This window comes from Coregonus lavaretus (genome assembly GCF_964263955.1).
Source record: "Coregonus lavaretus genome assembly, contig: HAP1_SCAFFOLD_145, whole genome shotgun sequence".
Lineage (NCBI taxonomy): Eukaryota > Metazoa > Chordata > Actinopteri > Salmoniformes > Salmonidae > Coregonus > Coregonus lavaretus.
Genome location: NW_028165685.1, coordinates 485566 through 512539, shown reverse-complemented (window position 1 = coordinate 512539; position 26974 = coordinate 485566). Strand labels below are relative to the sequence as shown.

General features: G+C 48.4%; 1 protein-coding gene across 1 annotated transcript in view; it reads left to right on the top strand.

The window, feature by feature from the left end:
* Positions 1-4893: 4893 nt before the first annotated feature.
* The window catches only part of LOC311115595 (uncharacterized protein), a gene marked incomplete at both ends in the record, with an annotated part of 61528 nt that continues 39447 nt past the window's right edge, over positions 4894-26974 (top strand). The window contains 5 exons of the mRNA XM_084190756.1: positions 4894-8154; positions 11076-11158; positions 11410-11473; positions 15549-15658; positions 16339-16413. Of these exons, the coding sequence (XP_084046882.1) occupies positions 4894-8154; positions 11076-11158; positions 11410-11473; positions 15549-15658; positions 16339-16413 (3593 nt within the window). The remainder of the gene's footprint in view (positions 8155-11075; positions 11159-11409; positions 11474-15548; positions 15659-16338; positions 16414-26974) is intronic.

Sequence of the window (26974 nt, the reverse complement as noted above, 5' to 3'; positions counted from 1 at the left end):
ACAACAGCAACAACACGTTTTTTCTGCCTTTTATCTTTCAGAATCCTGAGTTAACTCCATCTCTGCATATTGGTTTAGTGCTATTTACTGTATCATGGTTCGGTGACTCACCAGACTGTGTATCAGGTGTGTGTGTGTGTGTGTGTGTGTGTGAAAGCTGTGTTTTTGTCAGGTGTGTGTGTCAGTTGTGTCTGTGTGTGTGTGAAAGCTGTGTTTGTGTCAGGTGTGTGTGTGTGAAAGCTGTGTTTGTGTCAGGTGTGTGTGTCAGTTGTGTCTGTGTGTGTGTGAAAGCTGTGTTTGTGTCAGGTGTGTGTGTGTGAAAGCTGTGTTTGTGTCAGGTGTGTGTGTCAGTTGTGTCTGTGTGTGTGTGAAAGCTGTGTTTGTGTCAGGTGTGTGTGTGTGTGTGTGAAAGCTGTGTTTGTGTCAGGTGTGTGTGTGTGTGAAAGCTGTGTTTGTGTCAGGTGTGTGTGTGTGAAAGCTGTGTTTGTGTCAGGTGTGTGTGTGTGTGTGTGTGTGTGTGAAAGCTGTGTTTGTGTCAGGTGTGTGTGTGTGTGAAAGCTGTGTTTGTGTCAGGTGTGTGTGTGAAAGCAGTGTGTGTGTGTGAAAGCAGTGTGTGTGTGTGTGTGTGTGTGAAAGCAGTGTGTGTGTCAGGTGTGTGTGTTTTGGCTCTATGACGCCGGGGCTCTTAGACAAAGTTTAGCAACAGCTCAGCCCGCCTGCATTATTCAGCCAGGACTGAGCCCCAGGATAGGGTTACCCCAAGCAGCACAGCTGATACATTAAGGTGCCCTTTGCAACTATAACGGGCCACGCACACATGAACACACACCACACGCACACCTGACACACACACATACGCTACACACACCTGACATACACACGCTGTGTGGCCAGGGCTGAGGTGACCAGGGGACGGAGGCTCCATAACCAGAGAGAGTGTCGTCTCGACTCAGTGGGGAGAGACACAAAGGACTGCTGCGGGACACAAAGGCACGCTGACGTGGGATAAACGTTCTCACACACCGTGTAGGAGAGGACACCCCTGAACCGTGGAGTCTCTCAGAAACACGTCGCTCCGTGTGGGGGGAAACTCCTGACAAAACTCAGGCCAAGAAGATAACCAACGGCTGGAGAGCACCGACAGAAAACGGACAGAACAGCAGCAGGACACCGGCAGAACACCGGCAGAACACCGGCAGAACACCGACATAACACTCGGACAATGGGAGGCAGTCTGAGGACGATACAGCTGACATATCTGTAGGATTTTCCTTGTTGCGTCATTTTTAAAACCACAGAGGAAAAACGTTGAAGTCTTTCTACCTGCCTGGGTTTCGAAAATATCCTGTATGATCTTTCCTGCTACGTTAAGACTGTCTGGACCCTTTTTTTTTGCACGGTCTTTAAAGAGGACTTGACCATTGAGTCTGTGTGATAAGTGTGACTGATGGTATCAGCCTGGTGTGCGGTAGGTCAGAAGTGAACAAGCCTCTGGCAGCCTGGTAGGGTACAGCAGTGAACAGTGGGAGCTGTTGCTGCATGCTGTAAGGAACCCCAGTCTGCTAGACCACAGAGCTGTCCGACTCTGACTCATCCCTTCAGACTGAGCAGTAATGTGACCAACCGCAGGACCGCTGTGATTCAGACTCCGTTACTAGATCGTGTTTTGGACGGCATTGGTTTGGGTTCGGCTGTTTCAGTTCACGTTACAGGAGAAGAGTGGGTCTGAGGCGTTGCCTCATTCAGACAGAGACAGACGGACGGGAGGAGATGCTGCTGCGTTTGACTGAACTCTCCCTCCCCTGCCGGGTCGACAGCAACCCTCTGACCGGCTCCGGCCTGGTTTCACCTCATCTCCCTCTAGCACGGTCCCTGGCCTGAGACAACATGCCACCTAAGAAAGGAGCAGCAGCCAAGAAAGGAGGAGGAAAGGAGGACAAGAAAGGAGGAGGAAAGGAGGACAAGAAAGGAGGAGGAAAGGAGGACAAGAAAGGAGGGAAGAAAGAGGAGCCGGCTAAAGTTAAAGGAAAGAAGTCAGAGGAGGAGGAGGAGGAGGTGCCGAGCGAGGAGGAAGAGGAGGATGAACAGAGTGAGGAAGAGCAGAAAGCTCCACCGCCACAGAAAGGGAAAGGGAAGGTTGCTCTGAAGGGAGCCTCTAAAGCCGTAGCCATGAAGGCTATGGTCAAGCCGCCTCCCAAACGAGGCCAGCCCCCGCCCCCCGAGGAGGACGAGGTGGAGGAAGAGGAGGAAGAAGAGGTGAGGAAGCCGCAGATGAATAAGATGGGAGCGGTGAACCTAAAGACGATGACTCAGGGGAACATCAAGGGAACCAAGGCCATGATGGGGTTCGCTGCCAATGGACAGAAAAAGACAGTCGCCGCCCAGAAGGTCCAGAAGAAACAGGAAGCCAAGTCTCACTTGAAGGCTCTGAGCGGTCTGACAGGTAAGGCCTCGCCCTTCTCTGCCTCCGCACCTAAAAAGTCCCCGCCGCCGGCGAAGACCCCGCCCAAGAGGAACATGAAGAGCACGTCTCGTCTGTTTCTCAGGCTGTCAGGATCTAAGAAGACCAAGCCTCCCACCAAAACCAAGCAGATCCTAGGCACCACTAAGCTGTTCGCTGGCTTCGGGAAACCCAAATCTCCTCCTCCAGAGAAAGACAAGCCAGCGCTGCCCAGCACCTCCAAGTTCTCCATGTTCACCAGGAAGGAAGAGAAGCCCAAGGAGCCTCCTGGTAAGAAGGGTCTGCTGCTGTCTAACCTGGGGGCCCGCGGCCCCGCTGCCTCAGAGCTGGCTAAAGGACTGGGGGGGAAGTTTAAAGGCACGTTTGGCAAGAAGAAGGATGAGGGCTCTGAGTCTGGGTTTAAGAGTAAAGGCTGGGTGCTGGGGAGGATAGCAGGAGCTGCTAACTGGCTGACTGGGAGGTTCCTGTCCTCTAAGGGCCGGGGGCGGCTGGGGGCAGGTAAGAAGCTGTCGTTCGCCACGCGGGACCCCCGGGCCAGGCTGAGGGGGGGCTACTACAACCAGGACTATGAGGATGATGAGGAAGAGGAGGAATTCAGCTATGATGAAGATGAGTACGACCAGAGGCCCCGAGGTCGTTACAGACGACTTTTAACCTACGCCTCCTACGACCCCTACGGAGAGCTCACGGAATACTACGAGGACAAGTACGGTTACTATGACGACAAGGGCAACTACTACGACTACTGCAGTGACGACGACTACGATGAGTACCTTGACGACGAGGTGGAACACTACGACCCGTACGGTTACTACGATGACGGGTTTGACTACCTCGATCACAGGCAGGGGCTGACGCTGGAGGAGTATTGTTACTACGGCGATGATAGTCTGGAGTACTACTATGGCGAGGACGGACTGCTGTATCCGATGGAGACGGAGTACGGTTACTACTACGATAACGAATACCACGACCCTAACGAGATGTTGGATTGCTATGACGACCAGCTGGGGTATCACAGCCCGCAGTACCTGGATTATGGGATGTCTGAGCGGTATGGGACGTTGCCGGGTTACGATGGTTTCTATCTGCCAGACCACACAGACCCTGCTGCTGGGATAATGGGCTATGCTGCTATTGATCAGTTCAACCCCTATCCGCCTTACCCGCCCCACCAGTTCTACCCTTTCCCCATGGAAGCTGTTCTGGAGTCAGTGCAGCCGGGGGTGGTGTACGGGGCTGACCAGCTGTCCTACCCAGCAGCTGACCCAGGATCAGACCAGTTCCGGCTGCCTCGGCCACAGGTCAGGCTGTTTGGCAAGGAGAGATTAGAGGTCGGCCACGCCCCCTCCTCCCCTCACCTGGCCCTGAATGACCTGGACATGATGTCAGAGATCCAATACGAGCCCCTCCCCCTCCCCCAGTACCCCCCCACATCTCACCCCCGGCCTCCCTCCCCCACCCCCACAGCCAAGCTCATCCAGCAGGCCCACGGCCGCTCCCCTCTCTCTGCCTCCCCCAGCCGGATCTCCCTCACCCCTGTGGGGGTGACACAGCTCCCCCCTCACGCCTCCCCCCTCTATCACCACTCCCCCCTACCTCTAGAGCCCGTGTTCCAGCAGTTCACTCCACAGATGGGACAGATCTCAGGGATGGGACCCTATCCACCCATGGCTTCACCTTTTCCACCGATGGCTCCACAGATGGGACAGATCTCAGGGATGGGATCCTATCCACCCATGGCTTCACCTTTTCCACCGATGGCTCCACAGATGGCCTCCCCGTATTCCCCCATGTTTTCCCCAATGCCAGTGCGTCGTCTCGTCCCCCACCCGTCCCCTCAGCTCTCTCTAAGCCCTGGTTCTCCAGGTATGGGGCGCGTCCCTCACCCCCCTCACCCCGTGGACCCCCACCTCTCCCCTCAGCTCTCCAGGAGGGGGTTTCCTCCCCGCCATCTTCCCCCATCTCCGCAAGCCAGGAGGCGCACCTCCCCCCCCTCCTCGCCCCTCCCCTCCAGACGAGGCCCCTCCCTCAGGGCTCAGAGTCAGCTGTCCAGGAGGAGACTCCCCTCTCACCCGTCTCACCCCCCTCCCCCCTGCTCCCCCCTGGCCAGTCCCCCCTCCTCCCCCCGAGGATCCCTGAGGAAAAGGAGCCCTCCCCCCTCACCCAGACCCTCCTCCCCTCCTCTCTCCAGAGCTCGTCTGATTGGAGGAAGGAAGCAACAGAGCACGCTGTCTCGCGCCTCCTCCCCCTCCGCCTCCCCCCTCAGAAGGAACCCACCCCTTGGGGAATACAGACCCCTGTCTCCAACATTCCGTCCTGCCTCCCCCTCTCCTCACCCCTCTTCTCCCACCCCCTCCCGTATGTCCAGCCGCCCCCTCCCTGCCCGCACCTCCACACGGCACCTCAGAGGGGGTCGTGGCCAGGTGCCCATGGGGGCGGTGAAGCCCTCGCCAGCTAACCCTTACCTGCAGAGACGCAGTCGGCACGGTACCCCCCTCACCCAGAACGTGGCTCCCTTCAGGTCGTCGGTTCACAGCGTCCCAGGGGGCCAACCCCCCCCAGCAGGACAGACGCATGGCCCCGGCCCACCCACGTTGGCGCGCTCAGGGTCCCGGCCGGTTGGGGTCAGGGAGTCGCAGCGGACCCCCCAGGGAGGCTTCCATCGCCCCGTAGGGAGGGGCCACCCTCTCGTCCACATGCCCAGGAACCCTCCTCCTGGCAGGCAGTCGTTCAGAGGCCCTCCCCCTTCCCCCGGCCCTAGCCGTCCTCACTCCCCCCAGCCCTCCATGAAGCAGCAGGGTGGTCCTCTCTCTCCACAGCACTCTGTTAGACGCCCCTCCTCCTCCCCACAACACAAGCAACCCTCCTCCCCCCTGCCGTCCCGTTCCCCCCCTCCCTTCTATCCCTACTCCCCAGCCTCCTCCAGACCCCCCCGTCACTCCCAGGTCGTGACCCAGTACAACCACACTATGGAGCCCGGAGCCTTACTGACCAACGCTCCCCTTAGAGGAGCAAACTGGCAGCGGCCCGCCTCCCCCCATACTCCCCTCCGTTACGACCCTCGTTCCTCCTCCCTCCTCGGCAGTGCTATCCAGAACCCTTACCTGCGTAACGCGTCCTACAGTTCACCTGTACAGAGAGGCCCCTCCCCCTCGCCTGGCGGCCAGCTGATGATGTCATATGATGGACAGGTTAGCCAGGGTTCCTCCCACCAGCTGTCTAACGCCCCACAGCGGAACCCTCTCCTGCGGAACGCGTCTTCCTCCTCTCCCCTGTCTCAGTACGACCCTAACCTGCCCCAGCCCTCCCCCAGTCAGCCACATCCCTCCCCCCAGCTGTCTAACGCCTCCTACTCCTCCCCACTGGCCTCCTCTCCTCTCCAGAGGAATGCCTCCCTCTACACCCCCGTCCTCTCCCCCTATCAGACCCAGTCCTCCTCACCTCGTCTCTCCAGCACCATGCTCAGCCCTCAGCTCCGCAACGCTTCCTACGCCTCCCCCACACTTCACAGACCTCCTCACCCCTCCTCCCCCGCGCTGTCCACCACTCTTAGCTCCTCCCACCATCTGCAGGGGTCAGCATTCCGCCTACCCGACGGTTCCGTGATGATGTCACAGGGTTCCGTGGCGATGTCAGGGGGTTCCGAGGGGAACAAGAGCAGCGGAGGTGGTGGTTCTACTGGTTCTGTCTCTCTGATGTCTAATGCTCTGCAGAACACCAGCATGAGACAAGCTACCTACCGCCTACCAGACGGTACTCTGGTCACCAGGACTGAACCCACTCCTCAACCCTCCTCTTCCTCCTCTCCAAACCTCTCCTCAGCTCTTCTCAACCCAAACCTCCGTCAGGCTACGTACAGATTACCGGATGGAACGCTAGTAACCCAGAACGAGCCTCAACCGGTTCCCTCTCCCTCCTTCTCTCCGAATCTCTCCTCAGCTCTCCTCAACCCAAACCTCCGTCAGGCTACGTACAGATTACCGGATGGAACGCTAGTAACCCAGAACGAGCCTCAACCGGTTCCCTCTCCCTCCTTCTCTCCGAATCTCTCCTCAGCTCTCCTCAACCCAAACCTCCGTCAGGCTACGTACAGATTACCGGATGGAACGCTAGTAACCCAGAACGAGCCTCAACCGGTTCCCTCTCCCTCCTTCTCTCCAAATCTCTCCTCAGCTCTCCTCAACCCAAACCTCCGTCAGGCTACGTACAGATTACCGGATGGAACGCTAGTAACCCAGAACGAGCCTCAACCGGTTCCCTCTCCCTCCTTCTCTCCGAATCTCTCCTCAGCTCTCCTCAACCCAAACCTCCGTCAGGCTACGTACAGATTACCGGATGGAACGCTAGTAACCCAGAACGAGCCTCAACCGGTTCCCTCTCCCTCCTTCTCTCCGAATCTCTCCTCAGCTCTCCTCAACCCAAACCTCCGTCAGGCTACGTACAGATTACCGGATGGAAGTCTAGTAACCAGGACTGAACAAACTCCTCAGCCGTCCTCTCCGATGCTATCCTCCGCCCTCCTTAACCAAAATCTTACCAAGGCTACGTACCGTTTACCCGACGGAACTCTAGTAACCAGGAACGAGCCTCAACAACCTTCTCCGATGCTATCCTCCGCCCTCCTTAACCAAAATCTTACCAAGGCTACGTACCGTTTACCCGACGGAACTCTAGTAACCAGGAACGAGCCTCAACAACCTTCTCCGATGCTCTCCTCTGCTCTCCTCAACCAAAATCTTACCAAGGCTACGTACCGTTTACCCGACGGAACTCTAGTAACCAGGAACGAGCCTCAACAACCTTCTTCTCCGATGCTCTCCTCTGCTCTCCTCAACTCCAGCATGCGGACAGTGTCCTACAGACTCCCAGACGGCTCTCTGGCCCCTCCCAGTGCAGCTCCCTCCTCCCCCAACCTGTCGGGCGCTCTCCTGAACTCTGACCTGCGCTGCGCCTCCTACCGCCTCCCGGACGGCTCCCTGCTGTCCCGGGCCCAGACCCCCTCCTCTCCTAACCTCTCCTCTGCTCTCCTCAACCCTAATGTCCGTGGCGCCTCCTATAGGGGGGGGTCTCTGGCCCCTCCTAGCCCCTCCCCCAACCTGTCCAAAGCTCTCCAGAACCCTAACATGAGTTCAGCCACTTACAGACTACCTGATGGGACCTTAGTGACCCGGACCCAGCCTAGCACACCCCAGCTCTCCAACGCTCTCCAGAACCAGAACCTGCGTTCAGCTACATACAGACTTCCTGACGGGAGCCTGATGACGAGACCTGTTCCCGCCACCCCCCAGCTTGGCAATGCCCTGCAGAACCAGAACCTCCGTGGGGCCTCCTACCGTCTGCCCTCCTCACTGGAGGAGCCTGGAGGGGGGCGATACGCCGTGGTCATGCCCCAGGTGCAGGGCTCTGGGCCGGGGCAAGGGGCAGGGCATCACTGGGCTCAGGGCCCGGGGCCTGGGGCTGGGATGAGGACACAGGCTGGGGGTCCAGGGGAGCAGGTGGATGTGTGGGGGTCAGAGACAGTGCTGCCCCACCCCACCGTCCAGAACCTCACCAAGTGGTCCATGTACCGGGATGAGGAGCTGCTGGACCCCCCGGGGCCCCCCCACCATGGACAGAGAGAGATGGAAGACCCTGAGCCAGACTGGGCTCCTAACAGGGAAGGGGAACCCACTGGGCCCTGGTATGATAAGGTAATACTGGTTTCACTATAGAACCCACTGGGCCCTGGTATGATAAGGTAATACTGGTTTCACTATAGAACCCACTGGGCCCTGGTATGATAAGGTAATACTGGTTTCACTATAGAACCCACTGGGCCCTGGTATGATAAGGTAATACTGGTTTCACTATAGAACCCACTGGGCCCTGGTATGATAAGGTAATACTGGTTTCACTATAGAACCCACTGGGCCCTGGTATGATAAGGTAATACTGGTTTAACTATAGAACCCACTGGGCCCTGGTATGATAAGGTAATACTGGTTTCACTATAGAACCCACTGGGCCCTGGTATGATAAGGTAATACTGGTTTCACTATAGAACCCACTGGGCCCTGGTATGATAAGGTAATACTGGTTTCACTATAGAACCCACTGGACCCTGGTATGATAAGGTAATACTGGTTTCACTATAGAACCCACTGGGCCCTGGTATGACAAGGTAATACTGGTTTCACTATAGAACCCACTGGGCCCTGGTATGACAAGGTAATACTGGTTTCACTATAGAACCCACTGGGCCCTGGTATGACAAGGTAATACTGGTTTCACTATAGAACCCACTGGGCCCTGGTATGACAAGGTAATACTGGTTTAACTATAGAACCCACTGGGCCTTGGTATGATAAGGTAATACTGGTTTAACTATAGAACCCACTGGGCCCTGGTATGATAAGGTAATACTGGTTTAACTATAGAACCCACTGGACCCTGGTATGATAAGGTCGAACTGGTTTAACTATAGAACCCACTGGGCCCTGGTATGATAAGGTAATACTGGTTTAACTATAGAACCCACTGGACCCTGGTATGATAAGGTAATACTGGTTTAACAATAGAACCCACTGGACCCTGGTATGATAAGGTAATACTGGTTTCACTATAGAACCCACTGGGCCCTGCTATGATAAGGTATTACTGGTTTAACTATTGAACCCACTCCCTGATATGATAGGGTAATACTGGTTTAACTATAGAACCCACTGGGCCCTGGTATGATAGGGTAATACTGGTTTAACTATATAACCCACTGGGCCCTGGTATGATAAGGTATTACTGTAATAGTGAAAATACTGGTAGTACAGGTTCTACTGGTACGATATGATAATACAGTAAGCTATTACCGGTATGATATGGTAATACAGTAAGCTATTACTGGTATGGTATGGTAATATGGTAAGCTACTACTGGTATGATAAGGTAATACATTAAGTTACTACTGGTATGATATGGTAAGGTAATACAGTAGGCCACTACTGGTACGATAAGGTAATACTGGTACTACTGGTACAACAAGGCCATAATGGTATGATAAGGTAATACTGGTACAACAAGGCCATAATGATATGATAAGGTAATACTGGTACTACTGGTACGATAAAGTAATACAGTAGGCTACTACTGTTATGATAAGGTAATACTGATACTACTGGTACGATAAGATAGTACTGGTAGTACCGGTACTACTGGCATGAAAAGGTAATACTGGTACTACCGGTACTACTGGCATGATAAGGTAATACTGGTAATACTAGTACTACTGGTATGATAAGGTAATACAGAAAGCCACTACTGGTATGATAAGGTAATTCAGAAAGCCACTACTGGTACGATAAGATAATACTAGTAATACTGGTACTACTGGCATGATAAGGTAATACAGTAAGCCACAACTGGTATGATAAGGCAATACTGTCACTACTGGTAATACTGGCACTACTGGTATGATAAGGTAACACAGTAAGCAACTACTGGTGAGATAAGGTAACACCGTTACCGCTGGTACGATAAGGTAATACAGCAGGCTACTACTGGCATGATAAGGTACTACTGATAAAATAAGGTAATACAGTATGGCTACTACTGGTACGATAAGTTAATACGGGTAATACTGGTACTACTGGTATGATAAGGTAATACAGTAGGCCACTACTGGCACGATAAGGTAATACTGTTACTACTGTTAATACTGGTACTACTGGTATGACAGGGTAATACAGTAAGCCACTACTGGTATGATTACACGCTACTTGTACTACTGGTACAATAAGGTCATACAGTAGGCCACTACTGGTACGATAAGGTAATACTGGTACTACTGGTACTACTGGCATGATAAGGTAATACTGGTACTACCGGTACTACTGGCATGATAAGGTAGTAGCTATAATACTGGTACTACTGGCACGTTAATGTAATACTGGCAATACTGGCATTACTGGTATGATAAGGTAATACTGGTATGATAAGGTAATACTGGCAATACTGGTACGATAAGGTAACACCGGTACTACTGGTACGACAAGGCACGAAAAGGTAATACTGGTAATACTTTTATGATAAAGTAATACTGGTATGATAAGGTAATACTGTCAATACTGGTATGATAAGGTAATACTGGCAATACTGGTACGATAAGGTAACACCGGTACTACTGGTACGATAAGGCACGAAAAGGTAATACTGGTAATACTTTTATGATAAAGTAATACTGGTACGATAAGGTAATACCGGTAATACTGGTACAATAAGGCAATACTGGTATGATAACTGGTTCTCGATGCGATGACTTGTGAGTGTTGGTAGATTAGGCCCTCCTGTAGCTCAGTGGGTAGAACATGGCGCTCGCAACGCCAGGGTTGTGGGTTCGATTCCCACGGGGGGCCAGTATGAAAAATGTATGCACTCACTAACTGTAAGTCGCTCTGGATAAGAGCGTCTGCTAAATGACTATAATGTAAAAATAAAATAAAAATGTACTCAACCGTGTGTGTGTGTGTGTGTGTGTGTGTGTGTGTGTGTGTGTGTGTGTGTGTGTGTGTGTGTGTGTGCGTGTGCGTGTGTGTGTGTGCGTGCGTGTTGTGTGTGTGTGTGTGTGTGTGCGTGTGTGTAGATGTACTCTATCCGCAGCCTGCCCAGCATGGTGTACCGGGAGCAGCCAGAGGAAGACGGAGTAGAGGACATGACACAGCTGGAGTGAGAACACACACAACACAACACAACACAACACAACACAACACAACACAACACAACACAACACAACACAACACAACACAACACAACACAACACAACACAACACAACACAACACAACACAACACAACACAACACAACACACACCCTTATTGAAGAGATGTGGATGCTGCTGTTTTAGCTGGTCTGTGTGGTTCTGTGTGTGTTATGCTGCTGTTTTAGCTGGTCTGTGTGGTTCTGTGTGTGTTGTTCCAGGGAGGTACACGAGGGAGCTGTGCTGCTCAACCTGAAGAAGAGGTTTGAGAGAGAGATCATCTATGTGAGTTTACTAACAACAGTCCGTTACCAATTCCACTAATAACAGTCACACATATCCCTCTATCCCCTGGACAGGGAGGGAAGGGATGGAGGGAGGGAGGGAGGGAGGGAGGGAGGGAAGGGAGGGGAGGGAGGGGAGGGAGGGAGGGAGGAAGGAAGGGAGGGAGGGAGGGAATGGAGGGAGGGAGAGAGGGAGGGAATGGAGGGAGGGAAGGGAGGGGAGGGAGGGAGGGAATGGAGGGAGGGAGGGAGGGAGGGAATGGAGGGAGGGAGGGAGGGGAGGGAGGGAATGGAGGGAGGGAGGGGAGAGAGGGAGGGAATGGAGGGAGGGAATGGAGGGAGGGAAGGGAGGGGAGGGAGGGAGGGAATGGAGGGAGGAAGGGAGGGAGGGAGGGAGGGAGGGAGGGAGGGAGGGAGGGAGGGAGGGAGGGAGGGGAGAGAGGGAGGGAATGGAGGGAGGGAGGGTATGGAGGGAGGGAGGGAATGGAGGGAGGGAGGGTAGGTAGACGGTCTGTCTGTCATTATACAGCAAGTTATTGCTAGACGTACAGGTAGGATCATGCTGTGTGTTATTAGTGGAATGTGCCTGTGTTTATGTGTGTGGAAAAAGTACCCCAATTGTCATACTTGAGTAAAAGTAAAGATACCTTTTTAATAGAAAATGACTCAAGAAAAAGCGAAAGTCACCAAGTAAAATACTACTGGAGTAAACGTCTAAAAGTACACTAGTACTTTTGGGTGTCAGGGAAGATGTCTGCAGTAAGAAGTACATTAGTTTCTTTAGGAATGTAGTGAAGTAAAAGTAAAAGTTGTCAAAAATATTAATAGTAAAGTAAAGTACAGATAGACGTAAAAACGACTTAAGTAGTACATTAAAGTATTTTTACTGAAGTACTTTACACCACTGAGTGGGTGGGTGGGTAACATCTCTCCCCTGTCTCAGACATACACTACCAGTCAAAAGTTTGGACACACCTACTATCAAGGGTTTTTCTTAATTTTTTACTATTTTCTACATTGTAGAATAATAGTGAAGACATCAAAACTATGAAATAACACATATGGAATCATGTAGTAACCAAAAAAGTGTTAAACAAGTCTAAATATATTTGAAATTTGAGATTTTTCAAATAGCCACCCTTTGCCTTGTTGACAGCTTTGCACACTCTTGGCATTCTCTCAACCAACTTCATGAGGTAGTCACCTGGAATGCATTTCAATTAACAGGTGTGCCTTCTTAAAAGTTCATTTGTGGAATTTATTTCCTTCTTAATGCATTTGAGCCAATCAGTTGTGTTGTGACAAGATAGGGGGGGTATACAGAAGATAGCCCTATTTGGTAAAAGACCAAGTCCATATTATGGCAAGAACAGCTCAAATAAACAAAGAGAAATGACAATCACCCGACCTCAACCCAATTGAGATGGTTTGGGATGAGTTGGACCGCAGAGTGAAGGAAAAGCAGCCAACAAGTGCTCAGCATATGTGGGAACTCCTTCAAGACTGTTGGAAAAGCATTCCAGGTGAAGCTGGTTGAGAGAATGCCAAGAGTGTGCAAAGCTGTCATCAAGGCAAAGGGTGGCTATTTGAAGAATCTCAAATATAAAATATATTTTGATTTGTTTAACACTTTTTTGGTTACTACATGATTCCATATGGGTTATTTCATAATTTTGATGTCTTCACTATTATTCTACAATGTAAAAAATAGTAAAAATAAACAAAGATCCTTCAATGAGTAGGTTTGTCTAAACTTTTGACTTGTGCTGTATATAGGTAGTATCCTGGTCTCCGTGAACCCCTACAAGATGTTCAACATCTGTCTCTCTGTCTCAGACATATATAGGTAGTATCCTGGTCTCCGTGAACCCCTACAAGATGTTCAACATCTGTCTCTCTGTCTCAGACATATATAGGTAGTATCCTGGTCTCCGTGAACCCCTACAAGATGTTCAACATCTGTCTCTCTGTCTCAGACATATATAGGTAGTATCCTGGTCTCCGTGAACCCCTACAAGATGTTCAACATCTGTCTCTCTGTCTCAGGCATAAATAGGTAGTATCCTGGTCTCCGTGAACCCCTACAAGATGTTCAACATCTGTCTCTCTGTCTCAGACATATATAGGTAGTATCCTGGTCTCCGTGAACCCCTACAAGATGTTCAACATCTGTCTCTCTGTCTCAGACATATATAGGTAGTATCCTGGTCTCCGTGAACCCCTACAAGATGTTCAACATCTGTCTCTCTGTCTCAGACATATATAGGTAGTATCCTGGTCTCCGTGAACCCCTACAAGATGTTCAACATCTGTCTCTCTGTCTCAGACATATATAGGTAGTATCCTGGTCTCCGTGAACCCCTACAAGATGTTCAACATCTGTCTCTCTGTCTCAGACATATATAGGTAGTATCCTGGTCTCCGTGAACCCCTACAAGATGTTCAACATCTGTCTCTCTGTCTCAGACATATATAGGTAGTATCCTGGTCTCCGTGAACCCCTACAAGATGTTCAACATCTGTCTCTCTGTCTCAGACACATATAGGTAGTATCCTGGTCTCCGTGAACCCCTACAAGATGTTCAACATCTGTCTCTCTGTCTCAGACATATATAGGTAGTATCCTGGTCTCCGTGAACCCCTACAAGATGTTCAACATCTGTCTCTCTGTCTCAGACATATATAGGTAGTATCCTGGTCTCCGTGAACCCCTACAAGATGTTCAACATCTGTCTCTCTGTCTCAGACATATATAGGTAGTATCCTGGTCTCCGTGAACCCCTACAAGATGTTCAACATCTGTCTCTCTGTCTCAGACATATATAGGTAGTATCCTGGTCTCCGTGAACCCCTACAAGATGTTCAACATCTGTCTCTCTGTCTCAGACATATATAGGTAGTATCCTGGTCTCCGTGAACCCCTACAAGATGTTCAACATCTGTCTCTCTGTCTCAGACATATATAGGTAGTATCCTGGTCTCCGTGAACCCCTACAAGATGTTCAACATCTGTCTCTCTGTCTCAGACATATATAGGTAGTATCCTGGTCTCCGTGAACCCCTACAAGATGTTCAACATCTGTCTCTCTGTCTCAGACACATATAGGTAGTATCCTGGTCTCCGTGAACCCCTACAAGATGTTCAACATCTGTCTCTCTGTCTCAGACATATATAGGTAGTATCCTGGTCTCCGTGAACCCCTACAAGATGTTCAACATCTGTCTCTCTGTCTCAGACATATATAGGTAGTATCCTGGTCTCCGTGAACCCCTACAAGATGTTCAACATCTGTCTCTCTGTCTCAGACATATATAGGTAGTATCCTGGTCTCCGTGAACCCCTACAAGATGTTCAACATCTGTCTCTCTGTCTCAGACATATATAGGTAGTATCCTGGTCTCCGTGAACCCCTACAAGATGTTCAACATCTGTCTCTCTGTCTCAGACATATATAGGTAGTATCCTGGTCTCCGTGAACCCCTACAAGATGTTCAACATCTGTCTCTCTGTCTCAGACATATATAGGTAGTATCCTGGTCTCCGTGAACCCCTACAAGATGTTCAACATCTGTCTCTCTGTCTCAGACACATATAGGTAGTATCCTGGTCTCCGTGAACCCCTACAAGATGTTCAACATCTGTCTCTCTGTCTCAGACACATATAGGTAGTATCCTGGTCTCCGTGAACCCCTACAAGATGTTCAACATCTGCCTCTCTGTCTCAGACATATATAGGTAGTATCCTGGTCTCCGTGAACCCCTACAAGATGTTCAACATCTGTCTCTCTGTCTCAGACATATATAGGTAGTATCCTGGTCTCCGTGAACCCCTACAAGATGTTCAACATCTGTCTCTCTGTCTCAGACATATATAGGTAGTATCCTGGTCTCCGTGAACCCCTACAAGATGTTCAACATCTGTCTCTCTGTCTCAGACACATATAGGTAGTATCCTGGTCTCCGTGAACCCCTACAAGATGTTCAACATCTGTCTCTCTGTCTCAGACATATATAGGTAGTATCCTGGTCTCCGTGAACCCCTACAAGATGTTCAACATCTGTCTCTCTGTCTCAGACATATATAGGTAGTATCCTGGTCTCCGTGAACCCCTACAAGATGTTCAACATGTATGGAACTGACATGGTGCTGAAGCACAAGGGAACTGCTCTGGGAGAGAACCCTCCGTAAGAACACTACCTGTTACTGTGTTATTGTGATGTGTGTGTGTTTTTTAGAAGTGTAGTGTGTGTGTGTGTGTGTGTGTTTTTTAGAAGTGTAGTGTGTGTGTGTGTGTGTTTTTTGTGTGTATTTGTGTGTGTGTGTGCATGTATTAATGCAATGTGGCATGTGTGTGTGTTATTGGTGTATTGTGTGTGTTATTGGTGTATTGTGTGTGTTTGTTAGAAGTGTATTGTGTGTGTTATTGGTGTAATGTGTGTGTTTGTTAGAAGTGTATTGTGTGTGTTATTGGTGTATTGTGTGTGTTATTGGTGTATTGTGTGTGTTAGAAGTGTATTGTGTGTGTTAGAAGTGTAGTGTGTGTGTTATTGGTGTATTGTGTGTGTTTGTTAGAAGTGTAGTGTGTGTGTTAGAAGTGTATTGTGTGTGTTATTGGTGTATTGTGTGAGTTAGAAGTGTATTGTGTGTGCTAGAAGTGTAGTGTGTGTGCTAGAAGTGTAGTGTGTGTGCTAGAAGTGTATTGTGTGTGTTATAAGTGTATTGTGTGTGCTAGAAGTGTATTGTGTGTGCTAGAAGTGTAGTGTGTGTGTTAGAAGTGTAGTGTGTGTGCTAGAAGTGTATTGTGTGTGCTAAATGACTTGTTGTTAATGTAATATCTGTGTGTTTATTTTGTGGTCCTCCCCAGCCACCTGTTTGCCGTAGCAAACGTCTCCTACACCAAAATGATGGATGCCAAACAGAACCAGGTTATTATAATCAGGTGACTACACAACATTTACATTGACATTTTAGTCATTTAGCAGACGCTCTTATCCAGAGCGACTTACAGTTAGTGAATACATATTTTTTTATACTGGACCCCCGTGGGAATCGAACCCACAACCCTGGCATTGCAAACGCCATGCTCTATCAACTGAGCTACATCCCTGCCGGCCATTCCCTCCCCTACCCTTGGACGACGCTGGGCCAATTGTGCGCCGCCCATGAGTCTCCCGGTTGCGGCCGGCTGCGACAGAGCCTGGATTCGAACCAGGATCTCTAGTGGCACAGTTAGCACTGCGATGCAGTGCCTTAGACCACTGCATCGCCTTAGACCAGTGCCCAACACAGCTGCTTCCTCCTGATACCCTCTAGCCCAGCCAGAGGGGAACACAGTTTGGGTTTTACCCCTAGCGCTACACAGCTGCTTCCTCCTGATACCCTGTAGCCCAGCGTTTCCTAAACTTGGTCCTGGGGACCCAGAGGGGAACACAGTTTGGGTTTTACCCCTAGCGCTACACAGCTGCTTCCTCCTGATACCCTGTAGCCCAGCGTTTCCTATGGCCTTATGTTCCTCCAGGATTAAGACTGTTTCTATAGGACAGGCCTTATGTTCCTCCAGGATTAAGACTGTTTCTATAGGACTGGCCTTATGTTCCTCCAGGATTAAGACTGTTTCTATAAGACTGGCCTTATGTTCCTCCAGGATTAAGACTGTTTCTATAGGATAGGCCTTATGTTCCTCCAGGATTAAGACTGTTTCTATAGGACAGGCCTTATGTTCCTCCAGGATTAAGACTGTTTCTATAGGACAGGCCTTATGTTCCTCCAGGATTAAGACTGTTTCTATAGGACAGGCCTTATGTTCCTCCAGGATTAAGACTGTTTCTATAGGACAGGCCTTATGTTCCTCCAGGATTAAGACTGTTTCTATAGGACAGGCCTTATGTTCCTCCAGGATTAAGACTGTTTCTATAGGACTGGCCTTATGTTCCTCCAGGATTAAGACTGTTTCTATAGGACAGGCCTTATGTTCCTCCAGGATTAAGACTGTTTCTATAGGACTGGCCTTATGTTCCTCCAGGATTAAGACTGTTTCTATAGGACAGGCCTTATGTTCCTCCAGGATTAAGACTGTTTCTATAGGACTGGCCTTATGTTCCTCCAGGATTAAGACTGTTTCTATAGGACTGGCCTTATGTTCCTCCAGGATTAAGACTGTTTCTACAGGACAGGCCTTATGTTCCTCCAGGATTAAGACTGTTTCTATAGGACAGGCCTTATGTTCCTCCAGGATTAAGACTGTTTCTATAGGACAGGCCTTATGTTCCTCCAGGATTAAGACTGTTTCTATAGGACAGGCCTTATGTTCCTCCAGGATTAAGACTGTTTCTATAGGACAGGCCTTATGTTCCTCCAGGATTAAGACTGTTTCTATAGGACTGGCCTTATGTTCCTCCAGGATTAAGACTGTTTCTATAGGACAGGCCTTATGTTCCTCCAGGATTAAGACTGTTTCTATAGGACAGGCCTTATGTTCCTCCAGGATTAAGACTGTTTCTATAGGACTGGCCTTATGTTCCTCCAGGATTAAGACTGTTTCTATAAGACTGGCCTTATGTTCCTCCAGGATTAAGACTGTTTCTATAGGACAGGCCTTATGTTCCTCCAGGATTAAGACTGTTTCTATAGGACTGGCCTTATGTTCCTCCAGGATTAAGACTGTTTCTATAGGACAGGCCTTATGTTCCTCCAGGATTAAGACTGTTTCTATAGGACAGGCCTTATGTTCCTCCAGGATTAAGACTGTTTCTACAGGACAGGCCTTATGTTCCTCCAGGATTAAGACTGTTTCTATAGGACAGGCCTTATGTTCCTCCAGGATTAAGACTGTTTCTATAGGACAGGCCTTATGTTCCTCCAGGATTAAGACTGTTTCTATAGGACTGGCCTTATGTTCCTCCAGGATTAAGACTGTTTCTATAGGACAGGCCTTATGTTCCTCCAGGATTAAGACTGTTTCTATAGGACTGGCCTTATGTTCCTCCAGGATTAAGACTGTTTCTATAGGACAGGCCTTATGTTCCTCCAGGATTAAGACTGTTTCTACAGGACAGGCCTTATGTTCCTCCAGGATTAAGACTGTTTCTATAGGACAGGCCTTATGTTCCTCCAGGATTAAGACTGTTTCTACAGGACAGGCCTTATGTTCCTCCAGGATTAAGACTGTTTCTATAGGACAGGCCTTATGTTCCTCCAGGATTAAGACTGTTTCTATAGGACAGGCCTTATGTTCCTCCAGGATTAAGACTGTTTCTTTAGGACAGGCCTTATGTTCCTCCAGGATTAAGACTGTTTCTATAGGATTAAGACTGTTTCTATAGGACAGGCCTTATGTTCCTCCAGGATTAAGACTGTTTCTATAGGACAGGCCTTATGTTCCTCCAGGATTAAGACTGTTTCTATAGGACAGGCCTTATGTTCCTCCAGGATTAAGACTGTTTCTATAGGACTGGCCTTATGTTCCTCCAGGATTAAGACTGTTTCTATAGGACAGGCCTTATGTTCCTCCAGGATTAAGACTGTTTCTATAGGACTGGCCTTATGTTCCTCCAGGATTAAGACTGTTTCTACAGGACAGGCCTTATGTTCCTCCAGGATTAAGACTGTTTCTATAGGACAGGCCTTATGTTCCTCCAGGATTAAGACTGTTTCTATAGGACTGGCCTTATGTTCCTCCAGGATTAAGACTGTTTCTATAGGACAGGCCTTATGTTCCTCCAGGATTAAGACTGTTTCTATAGGACAGGCCTTATGTTCCTCCAGGATTAAGACTGTTTCTATAGGACAGGCCTTATGTTCCTCCAGGATTAAGACTGTTTCTAAGGTCTAGGCTTTAGTGTAACATGCTAACACAGTCCTGTGGCGCACAGATGACCCGGGTTCAAGCCCAGTCTGTGTCTCAGTTCAGCCAATCAGAGAGATGAGTATCACACACCACTGTCTCAGTTCAGCCAATCAGAGAGGAGTATCAAACACCACTGTCTCAGTTCAGCCAATCAGAGAGCAGTATCAGAGACAGAGAAGATGCTGATTGGTGCTCTCAGGTTGGGAAAGTGGAAGCAGCAGTCTATCATCAGTCATCAGTAGGATGTTAAAGCATTAGATTGGTGTAGATGGAGTGTCTACCATATATCTACACTATGGAGAGATGGAGTGTCTACCATATATCTACACTATGGAGAGATGGAGTGTCTACCATATATCTACACTATGGAGAGATGGAGTGTCTACCATATATCTACACTATGGAGAGATGGAGTGTCTACCATATATCTACACTATGGAGAGATGGAGTGTCTACCATATATCTACACTATGGAGAGATGGAGTGTCTACCATATATCTACACTATGGAGAGATGGAGTGTCTACCATATATCTACACTATGGAGAGATGGAGTGTCTACCATATATCTACACTATGGAGAGATGGAGTGTCTACCATATATCTACACTATGGAGAGATGGAGTGTCTGCCATATATCTACACTATGGAGAGATGGAGTGTCTACCATATATCTACACTATGGAGAGATGGAGTGTCTACCATATATCTACACTATGGAGAGATGGAGTGTCTACCATATATCTACACTATGGAGAGATGGAGTGTCTGCCATATATCTACACTATGGAGAGATGGAGTGTCTACCATATATCTACACTATGGAGAGATGGAGTGTCTACCATATATCTACACTATGGAGAGATGGAGTGTCTACCATATATCTACACTATGGAGAGATGGAGTGTCTACCATATATCTACACTATGGAGAGATGGAGTGTCTACCATATATCTACACTATGGAGAGATGGAGTGTCTACCATATATCTACACTATGGAGAGATGGAGTGTCTACCATATATCTACACTATGGAGAGATGGAGTGTCTACCATATATCTACACTATGGAGAGATGGAGTGTCTACCATATATCTACACTATGGAGAGATGGAGTGTCTACCATATATCTACACTATGGAGAGATGGAGTGTCTACCATATATCTACACTATGGAGAGATGGAGTGTCTACCATATATCTACACTATGGAGAGATGGAGTGTCTACCATATATCTACACTATGGAGAGATGGAGTGTCTACCATATATCTACACTATGGAGAGATGGAGTGTCTACCATATATCTACACTATGGAGAGATGGAGTGTCTACCATATATCTACACTATGGAGAGATGGAGTGTCTACCATATATCTACACTATGGAGAGATGGAGTGTCTACCATATATCTACACTATGGAGAGATGGAGTCTACCATATATCTACACTATGGAGAGATGGAGTGTCTACCATATATCTACACTATGGAGAGATGGAGTGTCTACCATATATCTACACTATGGAGAGATGGAGTGTCTACCATATATCTACACTATGGAGAGATGGAGTGTCTACCATATATCTACACTATGGAGAGATGGAGTGTCTACCATATATCTACACTATGGAGAGATGGAGTGTCTACCATATATCTACACTATGGAGAGATGGAGTGTCTACCATATATCTACACTATGGAGAGATGGAGTGTCTACCATATATCTACACTATGGAGAGATGGAGTGTCTACCATATATCTACACTATGGAGAGATGGAGTGTCTACCATATATCTACACTATGGAGAGATGGAGTGTCTACCATATATCTACACTATGGAGAGATGGAGTGTCTACCATATATCTACACTATGGAGAGATGGAGTGTCTACCATATATCTACACTATGGAGAGATGGAGTGTCTACCATATATCTACACTATGGAGAGATGGAGTGTCTACCATATATCTACACTATGGAGAGATGGAGTGTCTACCGTATATCTACACTATGGAGAGATTGAGTGTCTACCGTATATCTACACTATGGAGAGATGGAGTGTCTACCATATATCTACACTATGGAGAGATGGAGTGTCTACCATATATCTACACTATGGAGAGATGGAGTGTCTACCATATATCTACACTATGGAGAGATGGAGTGTCTACCATATATCTACACTATGGAGAGATGGAGTGTCTACCATATATCTACACTATGGAGAGATGGAGTGTCTACCATATATCTACACTATGGAGAGATGGAGTGTCTACCATATATCTACACTATGGAGAGATGGAGTGTCTACCATATATCTACACTATGGAGAGATGGAGTGTCTACCATATATCTACACTATGGAGAGATGGAGTCTACCATATATCTACACTATGGAGAGATGGAGTGTCTACCATATATCTACACTATGGAGAGATGGAGTGTCTACCATATATCTACACTATGGAGAGATGGAGTGTCTACCATATATCTACACTATGGAGAGATGGAGTGTCTACCATATATCTACACTATGGAGAGATGGAGTGTCTACCATATATCTACACTATGGAGAGATGGAGTGTCTACCATATATCTACACTATGGAGAGATGGAGTGTCTACCATATATCTACACTATGGAGAGATGGAGTGTCTACCATATATCTACACTATGGAGAGATGGAGTGTCTACCATATATCTACACTATGGAGAGATGGAGTGTCTACCATATATCTACACTATGGAGAGATGGAGTGTCTACCATATATCTACACTATGGAGAGATGGAGTGTCTACCATATATCTACACTATGGAGAGATGGAGTGTCTACCATATATCTACACTATGGAGAGATGGAGTGTCTACCATATATCTACACTATGGAGAGATGGAGTGTCTACCGTATATCTACACTATGGAGAGATTGAGTGTCTACCATATATCTACACTATGGAGAGATGGAGTGTCTACCATATATCTACACTATGGAGAGATGGAGTGTCTACCATATATCTACACTATGGAGAGATGGAGTGTCTACCATATATCTACACTATGGAGAGATGGAGTGTCTACCGTATATCTACACTATGGAGAGATTGAGTGTCTACCGTATATCTACACTATGGAGAGATGGAGTGTCTACCATATATCTACACTATGGAGAGATGGAGTGTCTACCATATATCTACACTATGGAGAGATGGAGTGTCTACCATATATCTACACTATGGAGAGATGGAGTGTCTACCATATATCTACACTATGGAGAGATGGAGTGTCTACCATATATCTACACTATGGAGAGATGGAGTGTCTACCATATATCTACACTATGGAGAGATGGAGTGTCTACCATATATCTACACTATGGAGAGATGGAGTGTCTACCATATATCTACACTATGGAGAGATGGAGTGTCTACCATATATCTACACCATGGAGAGATGGAGTGTCTACCATATATCTACACTATGGAGAGATGGAGTGTCTACCATATATCTACACTATGGAGAGATGGAGTGTCTACCATATATCTACACTATGGAGAGATGGAGTGTCTACCATATATCTACACTATGGAGAGATGGAGTGTCTACCATATATCTACACTATGGAGAGATGGAGTGTCTACCATATATCTACACTATGGAGAGATGGAGTGTCTACCATATATCTACACTATGGAGAGATGGAGTGTCTACCATATATCTACACTATGGAGAGATGGAGTCTACCATATATCTACACTATGGAGAGATGGAGTGTCTACCATATATCTACACTATGGAGAGATGGAGTGTCTACCATATATCTACACTATGGAGAGATGGAGTGTCTACCATATATCTACACTATGGAGAGATGGAGTCTACCATATATCTACACTATGGAGAGATGGAGTGTCTACCATATATCTACACTATGGAGAGATGGAGTGTCTACCATATATCTACACTATGGAGAGATGGAGTGTCTACCATATATCTACACTATGGAGAGATGGAGTGTCTACCATATATCTACACTATGGAGAGATGGAGTGTCTACCATATATCTACACTATGGAGAGATGGAGTGTCTACCATATATCTACACTATGGAGAGATGGAGTGTCTACCATATATCTACACTATGGAGAGATGGAGTGTCTACCATATATCTACACTATGGAGAGATGGAGTGTCTACCATATATCTACACTATGGAGAGATGGAGTGTCTACCATATATCTACACTATGGAGAGATGGAGTGTCTACCATATATCTACACTATGGAGAGATGGAGTGTCTACCATATATCTACACTATGGAGAGATGGAGTGTCTACCATATATCTACACTATGGAGAGATGGAGTGTCTACCATATATCTACACTATGGAGAGATGGAGTGTCTACCATATATCTACACTATGGAGAGATGGAGTGTCTACCATATATCTACACTATGGAGAGATGGAGTGTCTACCATATATCTACACTATGGAGAGATGGAGTGTCTACCATATATCTACACTATGGAGAGATGGAGTGTCTACCATATATCTACACATAATGATGGTGTTTAGGGTTAGGGAGTATGGAGAGATGGTACCCACAGGTCCACTCTGGCCAGTTGGCATAATGATGGTGGTTAGGGAGTATGGAGAGATGGTACCCACAGGTCCCCTCTGGCCAGTTGGCATAATGATGGTGTTTAGGGTTAGGGAGGATGGAGAGATGGTACCCACAGGTCCCCTCTGGCCAGTTGGCATAATGATGGTGTTTAGGGAGGATGGAGAGATGGTACCCACAGGTCCCCTCTGGCCAGTTGGCATAATGATGGTGTTTAGGGTTAGGGAGTATGGAGAGATGGTACCCACAGGTCCCCTCTGGCCAGTTGGCATAATGATGGTGTTTAGGGTTAGGGAGGATGGAGAGATGGTACCCACAGGTCCACTCTGGCCAGTTGGCATAATGATGGTGTTTAGGGTTAGGGAGTATGGAGAGATGGTACCCACAGGTCCCCTCTGGCCAGTTGGCATAATGATGGTGTTTAGGGAGTATGGAGAGATGGTACCCACAGGTCCACTCTGGCCAGTTGGCATAATGATGGTGTTTAGGGTTAGGGAGTATGGAGAGATGGTACCCACAGGTCCACTCTGGCCAGTTGGCATAATGATGGTGTTTAGGGTTAGGGAGTATGGAGAGATGGTACCCACAGGTCCCCTCTGGCCAGTTGGCATAATGATGGTGTTTAGGGAGGATGGAGAGATGGTACCCACAGGTCCACTCTGGCCAGTTGGCATAATGATGGTGTTTAGGGTTAGGGAGTATGGAGAGATGGTACCCACAGGTCCACTCTGGCCAGTTGGCATAATGATGGTGTTTAGGGTTAGGGAGTATGGAGAGATGGTACCCACAGGTCCCCTCTGGCCAGTTGGCATAATGATGGTGTTTAGGGTTAGGGAGTATGGAGAGATGGTACCCACAGGTCCACTCTGGCCAGTTGGCATAATGATGGTGTTTAGGGAGTATGGAGAGATGGTACCCACAGGTCCACTCTGGCCAGTTGGCATAATGATGGTGTTTAGGGTTAGGGAGTATGGAGAGATGGTACCCACAGGTCCACTCTGGCCAGTTGGCATAATGATGGTGTTTAGGGTTAGGGAGGATGGAGAGATGGTACCCACAGGTCCACTCTGGCCAGTTGGCATAATGATGGTGTTTAGGGAGGATGGAGAGATGGTACCCACAGGTCCACTCTGGCCAGTTGGCATAATGATGGTGTTTAGGGTTAGGGAGTATGGAGAGATGGTACCCACAGGTCCCCTCTGGCCAGTTGGCATAATGATGGTGGTTAGGGAGTATGGAGAGATGGTACCCACAGGTCCCCTCTGGCCAGTTGGCATAATGATGGTGTTTAGGGTTAGGGAGTATGGAGAGATGGTACCCACAGGTCCACTCTGGCCAGTTGGCATAATGATGGTGGTTAGGGTTAGGGAGTATGGAGAGATGGTACCCACAGGTCCCCTCTGGCCAGTTGGCATAATGATGGTGGTTAGGGTTAGGGAGTATGGAGAGATGGTACCCACAGGTCCCCTCTGGCCAGTTGGCATAATGATGGTGTTTAGGGTTAGGGAGTATGGAGAGATGGTACCCACAGGTCCACTCTGGCCAGTTGGCATAATGATGGTGTTTAGGGTTAGGGAGTATGGAGAGATGGTACCCACAGGTCCCCTCTGGCCAGTTGGCATAATGATGGTGGTTAGGGAGTATGGAGAGATGGTACCCACAGGTCCCCTCTGGCCAGTTGGCATAATGATGGTGTTTAGGGTTAGGGAGTATGGAGAGATGGTACCCACAGGTCCCTTCTGGCCAGTTGGCATAATGATGGTGGTTAGGGTTAGGGAGGATGGAGAGATGGTACCCACAGGTCCACTCTGGCCAGTTGGCATAATGATGGTGGTTAGGGAGTATGGAGAGATGGTACCCACAGGTCCCCTCTGGCCAGTTGGCATAATGATGGTGTTTAGGGTTAGGGAGTATGGAGAGATGGTACCCACAGGTCCCCTCTGGCCAGTTGGCATAATGATGGTGTTTAGGGTTAGGGAGTATGGAGAGATGGTACCCACAGGTCCCTTCTGGCCAGTTGGCATAATGATGGTGGTTAGGGTTAGGGAGTATGGAGAGATGGTACCCACAGGTCCCCTCTGGCCAGTTGGCATAATGATGGTGTTTAGGGTTAGGGAGTATGGAGAGATGGTACCCACAGGTCCCCTCTGGCCAGTTGGCATAATGATGGTGTTTAGGGTTAGGGAGTATGGAGAGATGGTACCCACAGGTCCACTCTGGCCAGTTGGCATAATGATGGTGTTTAGGGTTAGGGAGTATGGAGAGATGGTACCCACAGGTCCCCTCTGGCCAGTTGGCATAATGATGGTGTTTAGGGTTAGGGAGTATGGAGAGATGGTACCCACAGGTCCCCTCTGGCCAGTTGGCATAATGATGGTGTTTAGGGAGGATGGAGAGATGGTACCCACAGGTCCACTCTGGCCAGTTGGCATAATGATGGTGGTTAGGGTTAGGGAGGATGGAGAGATGGTACCCACAGGTCCCCTCTGGCCAGTTGGCATAATGATGGTGTTTAGGGTTAGGGAGGATGGAGAGATGGTACCCACAGGTCCCCTCTGGCCAGTTGGCATAATGATGGTGGTTAGGGTTAGGGAGGATGGAGAGATGGTACCCACAGGACCACTCTGGCCAGTTGGCATAATGATGGTGTTTAGGGTTAGGGAGGATGGAGAGATGGTACCCACAGGTCCCCTCTGGCCAGTTGGCATAATGATGGTGGTTAGGGAGGATGGAGAGATGGTACCCACAGGTCCCCTCTGGCCAGTTGGCATAATGATGGTGTTTAGGGTTAGGGAGTATGGAGAGATGGTACCCACAGGTCCACTCTGGCCAGTTGGCATAATGATGGTGTTTAGGGTTAGGGAGTATGGAGAGATGGTACCCACAGGTCCCCTCTGGCCAGTTGGCATAATGATGGTGGTTAGGGAGTATGGAGAGATGGTACCCACAGGTCCACTCTGGCCAGTTGGCATAATGATGGTGTTTAGGGTTAGGGAGTATGGAGAGATGGTACCCACAGGTCCACTCTGGCCAGT